Source organism: Anomaloglossus baeobatrachus, assembly GCF_048569485.1.
Source record: "Anomaloglossus baeobatrachus isolate aAnoBae1 chromosome 3 unlocalized genomic scaffold, aAnoBae1.hap1 SUPER_3_unloc_2, whole genome shotgun sequence".
NCBI lineage: Eukaryota > Metazoa > Chordata > Amphibia > Anura > Aromobatidae > Anomaloglossus > Anomaloglossus baeobatrachus.
The window spans coordinates 91,634-107,838 of record NW_027441781.1 but is presented as its reverse complement, the minus strand read 5'-3'; the positions used below and the strand labels follow the sequence as shown (position 1 = coordinate 107,838).

Genomic DNA, 16,205 nt, shown 5'->3' with positions numbered 1-16,205 from the left:
GGAGGCTGTGTGGGGGGGGCTCCTGCCGTGCACAGGAGGCTTTGTGGGGGGGGGCTCCTGCCGTGCACAGGAGGCTGTGTGGGGTGGGCTCCTGCCGTGCACAGGAGGCTTTGTGGGGGGGCTCCTGCCGTGCACAGGAGGCTGTGGGGGGGCTCCTGCCGTGCACAGGAGGCTGTGTGGGGGGCCCCTGCAGGTATTTGCATATAGTTGGTGTGGCCCCTAGAGTTACCTCCTCCTTTGGACCCCAGACACCCCAGTCTGACCCTGCATCCATCTATCTAATCTATCCATCTATCTTTCATATAGTATCTATGTGTGTGTCATGTATATGGTGTAATTTATGCAGGGGCACAACGACCAGGCCTGTGAGTGATGGGGGCCGTTACTATTACCTCGGATGCAGGTTAAACAACATTGACGAGCAGATGGGCACTGGCTCCCTGTTCCGCACTTGCTCTGCAGCTGTGGGCCCCTGATAGGTGTAATGACATCAGGGGGAGCCTGTGTATGACATTCTCTCTCTCTCATTATTCCGGCTTTTGCAAATAGAAATAATTTTGGTTCCTAAACGACCTAAAACGGGAAAGATTTATTCTGATTTCATGTCATATAGAGAGAAAAACCTGCAGATGTGTCTCTATAGAGAGCGGAGTGAAAAACCTGCAGATGTGTCTGTATAGAGAGCGGAGGGAAAACCTGCAGATGTGTCTGTATAGAGAGCGGAGGGAAAAACCTGCAGATGTGTCTGTATAGAGAGCGGAGGGAAAAACCTGCAGATGTGTCTCTATAGATAGTGGATGGAAACTTCTGGTGTGAACTGTATGAAGGAGTTGTAGAGTCAGAGTTGGAATCGGTGACATTGAGGAGTCGGAGGTTTTTCTTACCGACTCCTCAGCCCTGGTGTGGAGGAAGTCCCTGTGGAGGTATCATACACTGCTTGTGGGACACTTTTGTTGGCATTATGGGAGAAATGAAAGGGGAATCTTTGGGCTTCATTAGGAGGAAAATTACTTTGTAAGGGCTGTAAAGTTGTGAGAGGTTCTTATATGACCCAGCTGAATATTAATTACATTTTTGTTTTTTGGGGGAGGGGGTACCAATTAGAACTTCCGCTATGGGGTCCCATGATTTCTTTGTACGCCTCTGTCCACCCTCTTAAAGGGGTTATCCGGCTTAATTCGCCTTTTTTTTGTAATTACACTATTGTTCTACATTAGGGCAGGTAAGTAGACAGTAACTACCTACCTGCCCTGCTGTCAGCCCCTCTCCTCCGGCTCAGAGCGGTCATGTGACGGAGGCTGCCGTGATTTTGCTGCTTCCTGTGATGTCAGGACAACAAGTGCAGGAGCTTATGTTCTGCCTTGTCGACGCCGGGCATCACAGCCGACGTCATGTAGCCGCTCTGCTGGGCAGGTACAGTGCGTGGAGTCCCCGCCCCCCCTTCCCCCCGCACCCTCCCCACACTGCATATTCTCCCCTTCCACTGCTGTGGGGCCCGTGAGCTCGGGGGAGGGGCCTGGCGGTGGCTACCGTGCGGTCACCTCCAGCACCGGGCCCCCTGCTCAGGATTGCACGTTCAAATGTATCAGCATCACAGATGTTAATACATTTGAAAGCACAGATGACAGGCAGCACCTCGCTGCTTCTCATCACTGTCCCGCTGTCTGCTCTGACAGTTCAGGACAGCGCTGACGTCACTACTATGCTGATATGTCCAGAGCACAGACAGCGGGCGAACGAGGAGCAGCGGCGGGGACCGAGGAGAAGTAAGTGTGTATACCCTACACGGTGGGGGTGCAAAGCGTCATGGGGGGTGCAGAGCCCGATGTGTGGGGGGAGGGGTGCAGAGCCCGATGTGTGGGGGGAGGGGTGCAGAGCCCGATGTGTGGGGGAGGGGTGCAGAGTTCGATGTGTGTGTGGGGGGAGGGGTGCAGAGCCCGATGTGTGTGTGGGGGGAGGGGTGCAGAGCCCGATGTGTGTGTGGGGGGAGGGGTGCAGAGCCCGATGTGTGTGTGGGGGGAGGGGTGCAGAGCCCGATGTGTGTGTGGGGGGAGGGGTGCAGAGCCCGATGTGTGTGTGTGGGGGAAGGGGTGCAGAGCCCGATGTGTGTGTGGGGGGAGGGATGCAGAGCCCGATGTGTGTGTGGGGGGAGGGGTGCAGAGCCCGATTGTGTGGGAGGGAGGTGCAGAGCCGTGTGTGTGTGTGTGTGTGTGTACTGACAGCTAAGGCTATGTTCACATTTCCGTTGTTTTGCATCCGTCACAATCAGTTGTGTGACTGATGCAACAGATATGACTGATTCTGCAAAACAACAATCCGTTTTTGTTTCTGTTTTTTTTTTTCTGTTTAACGAGCGGCCCGGCTATTATGAATGATCAGCTGATGGCTCACAGAAGCCGGCCGCCGGGTGATCAGCTGATGGCTCACAGAAGCCGGCCGCCGGGTGATCAGCTGATGGCTCACAGAAGCCGGCCGCCGAGAGAGAGATTGATTTGAATAATTAAACACAAGAGTTGAGCATGCGCAGTGAAATCAAAAGGATTCTGCTGCTCAAAAAACGTTACATGCCGCGTTTCTGCTGCCCGACGGTCAGTCGTTCCACGACTGATTAGTCGCGTGGCGGATGCAACGCAATGGCATCAGTCACAATCCGCCGCTCATACGGAATCCACCAAACGGATTGCGTTGTTTATCAGAGCGGCGGATTGTGACGGATACTAAATAGCGGAAAAGTGAACATAGCCTATTGAGTGTGCAGAGGGTGGGAAGAGGGCGGGGATGGACAGTGAGGCCGGGTGGGGCCAGCTCTGACTGTGAGGTTCGGCATAGGAAGTTTTCATGTTTGGTTGAGCCGAAGGTAAATAAACTGTCTGCAGAGAATGAAGGGATAATTCAAGAGGAACAACAGTTAGAAAAGAAAAAAAAAGTGTGGGTGATTTAGGCTACATGCGCACGCTGCGTTTTTTTGTGCAGTTTTGTTGTCAGAACTTTCTGACCTCTGACTTCCCAGCAAAGTCTATGAGAAGTCAGATTTGTAATGCGCACCTTGCAGTTTAGTTGTCAGCGTTTTTTGGCAAAAGTTTGTGACAAAAAAGACGCCGCATGTTTATTCTTGCGTTTTTGTCAACATTTTCTCACCAATTGAAATCAATGAGGGCATCAAAAAGGCAAGAAAAAATTCCTGCTATCAAATTGGTGCATTTTGCATGCGTTTTACCTGCGATTTTGTCAACAGAAACGCAGCTCACCAACTTAGTTCCAGAATGACAAAATCAATGCTGGAGTGAATTTGACATGTCTGTGCCTGTGTTGGTTTCTCTGTCTCTCTTGCGCTCTCTCTCTTTCTCCCCAAGCAGTACATACTCACCGATCACGGCTGTCACACTGCTCCCCCGCCTCTCATCTTCTTTCGGACCCGCTCATTAGCCTCATACATATTGACTCCTCCCACCGTCTGTGATTGGTTGCAGTCAGACGAGCCCCCATGCTGAGTGACAGCTGTCTGACTGCAACCAATCACAGCCGCGGTGGGCGTGTCTACATAGTACAGCACTGAAGAGTCGCTCTATCAGCGGTGGAGGACTCGAACTGTGACAGCAAACACCTGAGTGATGGCACCGCTGACACTCGGGTGGTTTGCTGTGACAGCTGGAGGACATCAGGCTTGAACCGCAGTGAACCTCTGATGTCATTGCTGCGACACCCGCCGTACTGCGGGAGCTGTAGCTGTGACGTCAGGGATTTACCCTAGTTCATTCTGATCGCTGCGGCTCTGTCCACACTCACAGCTGGCAGCCATGCTGTATGACCACTGGCTGTGACAGGACAGGGACGTAGCATAGCTGGAAGCGTCATGGGATCTCGTGTGGATTACTTCGGCCCTTGAGGGGTGTTTTGGGGGTTAATAAAGTGGTGAAAGAAGGGGATTTTTATTTTATTTCAAATAAAGGATTTTTTTTGGCTGTTTTGATGTGATGTGGGGTGTCTCATAGACTCATAACATCACTAACCTAGGGCTTAGTGGCAGCTATGGTCTGCCATTAACCCCTTATTACCCCGATAGGCACTGCACCAGGGCAACGGGAAGAGCCGGATCCAGCGCCAGAATTGGCGCATCTTATGGATATGCCACTTCTAGGGCTGCTGTGGGCTGCTATTGTTAGGCTGGAAAGGACCAAATAACGATGGCCCTTTCCACCCTAATATTATCAGCCCCCAGTTGTCTGCTGCACCTTGGCTGGTATTAGAAAAATGAGGGGATCCCACGTCATTTTTATTTATTTTTTTTTAATCAAATAATTAAAAAAAAAGTGTGGGATCCCCTCTATTTTTCTTAACTAGCCAAGGTACAGCAGACAGCTGAGGATTGCAGCTGCTGCTGTTCCTGTACTGTATATGACCCCCCCCCCCCCCCCCAAACAAAAACCCCAAAACAGCTAACCAAGCTGGCTATCCCTCTATCAAGCTATCCTGTTATTTCTTTCTATGTATTCTGTCTGATCTTTCTTATTATCTAATCTAAATGTTCTTATTATCTATCCATCTATCTATTCTTTCTATTTTTTACTATCTATCATGTATTCTAGCTATCTATCCATTATCCTTTCCTATCATATTTCGTTTCTCCTTCAAAAAAAGCTGTGAGAAAAAACGTACTAAAAACGCACCTACATTACAAGCGTTTTTGGGACATTTCCAGGCTCACTCTGACAAGGTGCAGTTTTGGTTGCAGTTTGTGTGCAGAAAAAACTGCAGCGTGCACATGTAGCCTTATATGACAATGCAGCACAGAATAGCTTACAAAACATTTTTGCGCTTATGTCGGACAACTCCTTTAAAGAAAAAATTAAATAAAACTAATTTTCCTCAAAAGACTTTCAAAAATACAACATTGTTGACTAAAACAATTATAAAATGACGGAAAAATAAGCATTAGGGCGTCCAAATTGTGAAGACAAAACAATGAAGGAAATCCCAATGTCATAATGTACCACACTAAGTGGATCCTGCCACGTCTGCTTCTATCCCTGCTGAACTGCCTCTGGGGCAGCACGGGCGATATAGGAGGCGTAGAGGCCATGCATGGATTGGTCTCAGGGGCCACACGGCTCTGGTAGCAGAAGCGTCCATCTAGAACCTTCCACATGACTTTTCCTTCTGTCCGTGACTTTTACATTATTTATTTTACAGCTTTGAAATTCAGGGAAAAAATATGCAGAACGCTGCAGACACAATGGAAAAAGGAGAAATGGATGTGCGGGGTGATGAACGGAGTAGAGACCTTTCCACAGGTAACCCTTCTCAGTGAAGAGTCACCATTAAATAACAAAGAGAACAGTCACATTCCCAGCTGCAAGGAAAAAATAAAGTTACATTCTCCCTGCTGCCGCTCGTATACAGTCACCGATGCAGTGCGGGAAACAGGAACACTTACCGCTCACAGGCTGTCAGCCAAGGAAAAAGAGGGACGATTACTGGGCGCTCACTATCTAGTGAGTGGTGACTGTTAAAGCCTCTCTCACTGTGCTGGTGACTGGAAGTGACCAGCTGCTGAGAGAATGTAACTGCATTTTCTCCTTGCAGACACTGTGTCACAATTTCTCCGCTGTCTTGGACGCAGTGAGTAACAATTTTGCCTCTCTATGGAATCAGGGCTGTGCCAAGCTATTAGTTTGTGGAGCGTCAGCTCAACTGTCCAATCTGAAACTGGGAGGTGCTTGGTTTCTTCAGGAGTTCCCTGTTCTGAGTGATCAGTTACTTAGCTGAGTAGTTAGTCCCAAAACCAGGGTATCACGGAGGTGCCGGGGTAACTGGAGAAGGGACCCCCTGAAACGGGCTCTCAGACTAGGGACCTTGTGCTGTCCCTTATCCCAGGGGTAGGCTTGATGGTATCCAGGTCTGGACTGCCAGCGTAACACTAACTCCTGTCCAAACCCTGATCTAACTCCCCCTCTCCCCCCCACCGGGAAAGGAGATGCAAACCCCACAAAGGATCGCCACAAAGACCGGAATCACAGGAGCATAAACTGAAGGTATCATCTGCAGTAACAAGTAATATGTCATACCTTAAATAGGGAGAACACAGCTGAATAGAAATTAGCCCCGTGAGTCTCAAGGAGCCACAAACCACTCCACAGGACAAGAAAACAGTGTAAAACACTCAGCTGAAGCTGAGCAACTAGTTTCAGGTTGCTTGTGAACAGAGTCCGTCGCCACCGCGGCTCCCTGCGAATGTGGGCCTCGGTTATCTGTGCTGTGTTCTGATCTATAGCTGCCAGACCTTGGACCTCCTCTGACCATCCATTTGCCCATATCCACTATCCTCCTGGTATTCTGACCCCAGAGCTGACTACACCTTTGTCTTTTCCCTTAGTTCACGGCATGCTCTCTTTGTATTTGACCCCAGAACATTTGATAACCCTGCCTCACAGCTTGTCCATGCAGTGACTAGCGTCACACACTGTTCTAATAAACCAGATACATATCATTTAAATGCTAGGTACTCAGATTACCACTATATCTGCAGGTAAATGGTGTTTTTGTAGCTGCCAGGTTTTCTTTAACTCCTTCTCGATATGTAACGCATTATTACATCCTATTAGTTCTTGTGGGCTCAGAAGCTGAGTCTCCATTATTGCCAGCAGATGATGTCTATTCACTTATTTAGTGGAGGTAAGCTTCACCGACTGCTGTTAACTTTTCGATCTTTGACAGCAGCATTTGCAGCTCGCAGCCTATGGGGTATAACGTTCCACATATCCAACGCCCCCAGCAACATTTATCATTGGGTGCATATGGGTCGCCATAATAGCTGGGGGTCTGCTAAAGACCCCTTGCCCTATATAAGGGTACTCCTATGATCTCCACACCTAGATACATTCCTTCAGTGGTGTAGATTTCAAAATGAGATTTGTGGGGTGTTCCACTGTTTAGGCACATCAAGGGCTTTACAAACGTGACATGGCATCCTCTAGTTCAGCTAATTTTGTTCTCCAAAAGTCAAATGTTGCTCCTTCCCTTTCTAGCCCTGCCGTGGACCCAAGCAATAGTTTTACACCATATATGGGGTATCAGCGTACACATGAGAAATTGCACAACAGAATTGTATGGTCCATTTTCTCATCTTACCCTTGGGAAAATGAAAATTTGTGGTTAAAGCAACACTTTTGTGGGAAAAATTAAAATCTTTATTTTTTTCCTTCCATATTGCTTTAATTTCTGTGACGCATCTAAAGTGTACTTTGGCATTGCATTACTGCTGTAGGAATATTACAAAAAAGGGATAAATACATTGCTAATATGAAAAATGAGTAAAAAGACATAGGCATTGCATTACTGCTTCAGAGATATTTGCAAAGAGAGATTCTTAGCTTATGTATTGGTCAATCCATATGAGCCCGATAACCTCGACAAGGTGATCTCATTATATTGGGAACCTAACCTTAAATGCCTCTGTGTGATTAAAAATCTGCATGTCTGCTTCTTGGCTAAATAAGATGGTGGACACACCCTGGCTATAGGGTGGAGTGCTTGGTCAGGTGCTTGTCAAGGTTATCGGTCTTACATGGATTGGTAAATACATAAACTAAAAAATTGTTTAAAAGAACTGAAGTCCTCAGTGGTTGATACCTTTTTAATGGCTAACTGAAAAGATGGAACTAAAGACACTTCTGAAGAAACATGCACAACTGGACAGTGACATATTTTTCTTATCCAAATGTAAAAAGGAGAATCTGATCCCCCAAAGGACTCTGGATTACAAATCCAATTCTACATACCTACAATACCCATTATGCACAAAACCTTTGTCACAGGACGTCTGAGAGACTAAAGCCTGCTGTATACGTTGCAATTTCGCATACGATATCGTATGCAATTTGCAACGCCCCTATCGTATGTGCGGCACGTTCAATTTGTTGAACGTGCCGCACAAACGATTAACCCCCGTCACACATACTTACCTTCCATACGACCTCGATGTGGCCGGCGAACATCCACTTCCTGGAGTGGGAGGGACGTTTCGCGTCACATCGACGTCACGCGGCAGCCGGCCAATAGATGCGGAGGGGCGGAGCTGAGCGAGACGTAAACATCCCACCCACCTTCCTTCCGCGTTGCTGGCCGGGAGCCGCAGGACGCAGGTAAGATCTGTTCATCGTTCCCGGGGTGTCACACACTGCGATGTGTGCTACCCCGGGTACGATGAACAATCTGACGTTCAATTCTAGAGAAATGAACGACGTGCGTGCGATGAACGTTTTAACGTTCAATCGCACGTACCTGTCACACGCTACAACATAGCTTACGATGCCGGATGTGCGTCACTTACGACGTGACCCCACCGACACATTGTAAGATATATTGTAGCGTGTAAAGCGGGCTTAAGGAACCACCTTTTGCATGTCTTCTACAGCATCAAGAGTAAAATCCAGAGGGAATTTGAAACACAAAGGAAGACACTTCCAGAAAGCACAGAGCAAAAAGTACAACAATACTACTACAGACTACAAACTCTTCTGATCCAAAACAAGGAAAAGAAACTACATAGACTGCGCCTCAGTTCTGGACTTAATACAAACAGGTTGAGAACAAAGCTAAAACCTGACAACTTGGACAACCACTCCATTCAAGACACAAAAGCATCTAACTGTTATCAATCTCTCGGATTATAAAGGAAAGAAAGTGGAACTTGCTGTGCTTTCTAGGGTACTCTCATTTTGTCCTACTAAAGCTCTAGAAAAAACTGAACTCTGCAGCAACATGGAAGATTACTTCAGGAGACCACGTCTGAGGGAATATTTTAACGATGCAGATGTTTCAGAATCCACCCAGACTGAAGGAAGACGGATCTTGACAACCAGGAAAAGGTCAGATTGGACACCTCCACCAGAACACAACCCTTATTTGGATAACTATATAGACCCTTTCAGACATTTGGTAAAATCCACTATCCTAGACACACACAGGAGGCAACGATCCAACATCAGTGCCCAGGAAAGAAGGGCCATAAAATCTTTGAAAACCAACAAAGAAATCATTATTAAACCTGCAGACAAGGGGGGTGCAATAGTCATGATAAACAAATCAGACTACATGAATGAAGCACGTAGACAACTGATAGACACACGCTACTATAAAAAATTGGAGTCTGACCTTACACAGGACTATTATAAGGAACTTAAGAAGTTGGTCTCTTGTCTGCCTGACATATCCTCAACAGCTGATGAACTGATACCGGTAAGTCCAAGAATAGGCACATTCTACATGCTTCCCATAATTCACAAATCTGGAAATCCAGGAAGACCCATCATTTCATGTGTGGGCACTGGGCACCCTCAATGAACAAGTCTCTGGATGGTAGAGGGTATCCTTAAACCCTTGGTAAGGGATACATCCAGGACACTACTGACCTATTGAGAAAACTATCAGCAATAGGTTCTCTACCACAGGGAACCATCCTTGCCACCATGGATGTGGAATCCTTGTACTCTAATATTCCACACCAGGATGGATTGAATGCCTGCAAAGTCTTCCTGGAAAATACAGGAACTGATGCCGATTCTGTAGTGAAGCTTACAAAATTCATCCTCACCCATAATTACTTTGCATTTGACAATAAGATATATCTAAAGAAGACTGGGACTGCAATGGGAAGCAAAATGGCACCACAATATGCAAATCTTTTCATGGCCAAGCTTGAGAGTGACTTTTCATCCTTTTGTCCTATCAGGCCTCTGGCCTCCTACCGTTACATTCACGATATTTTAATCATCTGGACAGAGTCTGAGGAGCAGCTGAAGACCTTCCATGAACACTTTAATCCGTTTCATCCCACCATCAACCTAACACTCAACTACTCCTGCACTGAAATCAACTTCTTGGACACCATCATTAAACTACGGAACAATGAAATAGAGACATCCCTGTAGAAGAAGCCAATTGACCGTCCAACATACCTGAAATGGGACAGTTTTCATCCAAAACACATAGCCTGGCTGTATACAATAGTTTACCAGGTACAATTGGATATGTTCCAACAGTACAGATAAAGACAATCACCTTGAGGGCCTCAGAAAGACCTTTATGAATCAAGGCTACCACTTAAGAACCATTGAAAACCAGATTACAAGAGCCACGAGAATATCAAGAAACCATCTCCTACATTATAAAACTAAAGAAGAAAATAACTGGGTCCCTCTTGCAATCACAATCCACATCTGGAGGTGTTAAGAGGAGCTACACGGAAACTACAACCATTAGTGCAAAAAGATGCCCAGTTAAAATCTATTTTTCCAGCCCCCCCACTTCTGTATTTTAGGCAGCCCCCAAATCTAAGAAGCTTCATTGTCAGAAGCTCCCTGTCCTCTCCAACAACTACAAGAACACTTCCCTTCAACCAGAAAAAAATGTAAGACCTGTCCATTTATATTGACAACGGACAAGATAAAGATTCCCAGATCACATCAGGACTACAAGATCCCTGGTATCTTCAGCTGCACCACAACCAATGTGGTGTACTTAATTATATGTACCAAATGTCCAACTGGGGTCTGTATGTAGGGGAGACAGGACAACAGCTCAGGACAAGGATGAATTCTCACCGCCACATTATTAGAAAAAAAAGGATAGATCTACCTGTGGCCAAACATTTTTGTAACCCAGACCACAGCATCATGGACATGAAATTGCTGGTATTGAAAGGTAACTTCAGGTCCCAGAGAGATAGGAGACTATGGGAGTACAAACTTATGATGACCTCTGACACATTCAGAGCAGGAATGATGATTGTGTCTCATGGATTCATGTCTTTTTACATCAATTAAGAGATGTGCTCCTCAGACTATCCAGGGGCATCACAGCCCTGGACCAGACCTCAATCAGAGGTCAATAAAACTTTCACACTGAACTGCAGCAATATTTATGGCCACAACAGTTTGTCCTCTTGCCATAGTGATAGTTTTGCTTCACATAACTTGTTTTATTTACTGCCCCATTCTATGTCCTGTTGTGTATAAATATGTGACTCTTCAGATTGTGTTATATTGAGCCTGAAGAAGAGACCTGAGTAGTCTCGAAAGCTTGCTATTATTACCATCTTTTCAGTTAGCCATTAAAAGGTATCAAGCACTGAGGACTTCAGTTCTTTTAAACAATTTTTTTTCCTCTACTGGCTAACACGGTACAAAGATCTATTTTACCTGTACACGAAGAATCTCACTTTGCAAATATCTCTAAAGCAGTAATGCAATGCCTATGTCGTTTTACTCGTTTTTCTCATTACCTATATATTAATCCCTTTTTTCTAATATTTCTACAGCAGTAATGCAATGCCAAAGTATCCTTATATTATTGAGTGCCACTGGATATGCTTTTGTAGATATGTTTTATTGAATGTCGTTTTGAGCACTTCGAAGGGTGCAGTTTTTAAAATGTCATTTTGGGTATTTAATGTCACATAGGCCTTTTAAAGTAGAACACTACACACTTTGGAATTTGTATGGATTTATGTGTGTCTGTGTATGTTCGAGGTTATATTATTAAAAGCTTATAACTTCAATTTTATTTATGGCAGATGACTGTACCAGGAGTCCCACACAGAATGCTAAGGGAAGTGAAAGTAACAAAGAAGCAAAGCCATATTCATGTTCAGAATGTGAGAAATGTTTTTCTAAGAAATCAAATCTCATTACACATGAGAGAATTCACACAGGAGTGAAGCCATATTCATGTTCAGAATGTGGCAAATGTTTTGTTTTAAAACCAAATCTTGTTAAACATTTCAGAATTCACACAGGAGAGAAGCCATATTCATGTTCAGAATGTGGGAAATGTTTTGCTCAGAAATCAGATCTTGTTACACATGAGAGAATTCACACAGGAGAGAAGTCATATTCATGTTCAGAATGTGGGAAATGTTTTAATCGGCAATCAAATCTTATTACACATGAGACCATTCACACAGGAGAGAAGCCATATTCATGTTCAGTATGTGGGAAATGTTTTGCTCAGAAATCAGATCGTGTTACACATGAGAGAATTCACACAGGAGAGAAGCCATATTCATGTTCAGAATGTGGGAAATGTTTTAATTGGAAATCAAATCTTATTAGACATGAGAGAATTCACACAGGAGAGAAGCCTTATTCATGTGCAGAATGTGGGAAATGTTTTTCTCTGAAATCAAATCTCATTACACATGAGAGAATTCACACAGGAGAGAAGACATATTCATGTGCAGAATGTGGGAAATGTTTTTCTCTGAAATCAAATCTCATTACACATGAGAGAATTCACACAGGAGAGAAGTCATATTCATGTGCAGAATGTGGAAAATGTTTTGCTCAGAAATCAAGTCTTGTTACACATGAGAGAATTCACACAGGAGAGAAGCCATATTCATGTTCAGAATGTGGGAAATTTTTTTCTCAGAAATCAGATCTTGTTACACATGAGAGAATTCACACAGGAGAGAAGCCATATTCATGTTCAGAATGTGGGAAATTTTTTTCTAAGAAATCAAATCTTGTTACACATGAGAGAATTCACACAGGAGTGAAGCCATATTCATGTTCAGAATGTGGGAAATGTTTTGTTTTAAAACCAAATCTTGTTAAACATTTGAGAATTCACACAGGAGAGAAGCCATATTCATGTTCAGAATGTGAGAAATGTTTTGCTCATAAATTGGCTCTCATTACACATGAGATAAATCACACAGGAGAGAAGCCATATTCATGTTCAGAATGTGGGAAATGTTTTGCTCAGAAATCAGCTCTTGTTACACATGAGAGAATTCACACAGGAGAGAAGTCATATTCATGTTCAGAATGTGGGAAATGTTTTAATCGGAAATCAAATCTTATTACACATGAGAGAATTCACACAGGAGAGAAGCCATATTCATGTTCAGAATGTGGGAAATGTTTTGCTTGGAAATCAGATCTTGTTACACATGAGAGAATTCACACAGGAGAGAAGCCATATTCATGTTCAGAATGTGGGAAATGTTTTAATTGGAAATCAAATCTTATTACACATGAGCTAAATCACACAGGAGAGAAGCCATATTCATGTTCAGAATGTGGGAAATGTTTTGCTCAGAAATCAGCTCTTGTTACACATGAGACCATTCACACAGGAGAGAAGCCATATTCATCTTCAGTATGTGGGAAATGTTTTGCTTGGAAATCAGCTCTTGTTACACATGAGAGAATTCACACAGGAGAGAAGTCATATTCATGTTCAGAATGTGGGAAATGTTTTAATCGGAAATGAAATCTTATTACACATGACAGAATTCACACAGGAGTGAAGCCATATTCATGTTTAGAATGTGGGAAATGTTTTGCTTGGAAATCACTTCTTATTAGACATGAGAGAATTCACACAGGAGTGAAGCCATAGTCATTAATAGATTGTCTGTTTTAGTAAATAGTAAAAGTCTATTAATATCTGTTAACAAAGAGTTCATTTTATGTCATTACGGTTGTGTACTTTTTATAATGGATCATTTAAAAATAAAATAAAAAATAAATCTTTATTTTTATATAGCGCTAACATATTCCGCAGCGCTTTACATACATCAGGAACACTGTCCCCATTGGGGCTCCCAATCTAAGGTCCCTATCTTTATGTCTTTGGAATGTGGGAGGAAACCGGAGTACCCGGAGGAAACCCACGCAAACACGCGGAGAACATACAAACTCCTTGCAATTGTTGTCCTTGGTGGGATTCGAACCCAGGACCCCAGCGCTGCAAGACTGCAGTGCTAACCACTGAGCCACCGTGCCGCCTGTTTACAAATTATCTTTTTACACATTTTTAATTTGATAGAGAATTTTTTTTGTTTTCTTGTTATAGCCAAGCTGTATGCTTTATTCATCCATTTGTATATTGCTTGAATGAGAGCAGAATCCATTTTGTTAAATCTACACTCCATTTTGTCTTTGTGTAAGAGCCTGTACTGTGTCTCCCCTGGTGTAATGCAGCAGAGACCCCTCTGTTTACTTTAGATAAGGACTTGTATAGTTTCAGTTTCTTTGTTAAAAGTGAAGTTCAGGAATGTGAAACTAAAAGTTTATATAGTCTTATTGAAATTAGTGATGATGATGTAATCTTTTATTTGTTTGAGACAAAGGGAGAGCTACTTCTGATACTTTATTGTTTCAGAGGGGTGTCTTCTATACATACATACATGATCTTTATAATTTAATTAGGACCACTCACGCAAAATCTTATATGTCCCATGCTGATTGGCAACAATAAATCTGGTGCCTGAACAGCAACCCACTATTTTTGAGAACCGCTGATCCAACCACCTTGCCTTCCTCAGAAAGACAACTCAAGTTGTATCAAAAGGTAAGAAGCTTATTCTCACAATATTCGAATTTGATACGTGGACAATTTAGCAAATTTTCCCACCTGCAAAGAATGGAGAGGGCTGTAATTTTTATTGTAGGTAACTTCAACTGTGACAGAATAAAGAAATAATACAGAAAATTACATTGCATGATCTTTAAATAATGAATTTAGATTTTATTACGTTAAATAAATATTTGATACAATGGAAATACAGCACTTAGCAATTGGTACAGAAACCTTTGTTTGCAGTTAGGCTAGTTTCACACTTGCGTTGAACGGCATCCGTTGCATTGCGTTGTGTGACGGATGCCTTGCAAATAGTGTGATAATAAAGGCAACGGATTTGTCACGAACAGCCGGGGAAGTCACTCAGAAATCCGCAGCTGTTCACTGATTTGTCACACACGACTACTCTCTAGCGCCCCCCTTGTCTGCAGGCCACTTTTGGTACTGCAGGACAATGCATAAGATCGGGCTGCTGAGCTGATAATGCCAAATATTGGAGGTCTCACAGCAAGGGTAAATGTATATATCCCCGATTCCTGCTAATGGAATATTTATATACCTCGGTACCCTTAATGATAGCACTCCAATAATTCTATGCAATACAATTACGCTGCCACCACCCAGACTTTCTACAGGTAGCTGGGGACCCGTTTCAGATAGCATAAGGCCCTTCAGGTTTTTGGATTCGTATATAAAGCATAAGGAAAGAAACTCTTACATTTTTTATATATTTAATCCGAAAATAGGCAATGTTTAAAGAATATACAAGAATTTACAAAAGGGAACAATACACATTATGGCATAGACAGTTACATTAAAATAAAAGGTATAAAAGTGAAACTTACTAAGCTTGTGCCATAGAAGTGACGTCTGCTTAGGGAGTGGAGGGAACTCCAAGAGAAGATGATGTTATAATCGGCCAGCATCACCCTTCATGATGCCCTCCAAAGTACTGACTGACTGGCCCCCGAGAGGGCCAGTTCCTATTATGCCTTAGGTGACCCCCCTTCTCTGTGACATCATTTTACAATCTTTGTGGGCTGTGCTTGAGATGGTTACAAAGCTTCTTAAGGGTATGTGCGCACGTTGCTTTTTACCTGCTTTTTACCTGCTTTTTTGCTGCTTTTTCTTCTGCGCTGTTTAATGCCAAAATGGATGTGTTCTTCTATTCAAGCAAAGTCTATGGGAATTTGGGTTTCTTGTTCACACTATGTTGTTCAAAATGCTGCCTTTTTGTGGCAGAACTTTGGTCAAAAACTCAGCTTTTCAAAGAAGCAACATGTCAATTGTTTTTGCCATTTGGGTTTTGCACTGCAAAGCTGAGTTTTTGACCACAAAAAGGCAGCATTTTGAACAACATAGTGTGAACAAGAAACCCAAATTCCCATAGACTTTGCTTGAATAGAAGAACACATCCATTTTGGCATTAAACAGCGCAGAAGAAAAAGCAGCAAAAAAGCAGGTAAAAAGCAACGTGCGCACATACCCTAATTCTAGGATTTTTCATATCTTTGCTCCTGGGCCACTCAGGTGCAAGATATTAGCGTCATATTTAATATCTCGATTTTTCATTTACATTGATACCAAACACAACGCCTCTAGTACAATTTTACTGGACAATACTAATTTTTCGTGATTCCGGCGATTCCCCAGTAGAACTAGACGGTGCGTTGGGCTCAGCAATCCACAGGGATTCTGGAGATATGTTTTTCATTTTTCTGGCATTAACACAGCCCTTAAAACCTTTGGAAGTTTTCCCGCCAATATAACAAAGAATTGTCTTTCTCTGAATCTTTTGGCTTTAGTTCTACCATTACCCAAAGTCATAAATACCTTAA

The 16,205-nt window shown here is 43.5% G+C and overlaps 1 protein-coding gene across 1 annotated transcript in view; it reads left to right on the top strand.

Annotated features, from left to right (window-relative positions):
- LOC142258716 (uncharacterized) overlaps positions 1-13,540 on the top strand; it is a 31,307-nt gene extending 17,767 nt beyond the window's left edge. Inside the window, exons 3-4 of the mRNA XM_075331332.1 lie at positions 5,191-5,291; positions 11,573-13,540. Coding sequence (XP_075187447.1) covers positions 5,213-5,291; positions 11,573-13,275 — 1,782 coding nt within the window. The 5' untranslated portion in view covers positions 5,191-5,212 and the 3' untranslated portion in view covers positions 13,276-13,540. The remainder of the gene's footprint in view (positions 1-5,190; positions 5,292-11,572) is intronic.
- The last annotated feature ends 2,665 nt before the right edge of the window (positions 13,541-16,205 follow it).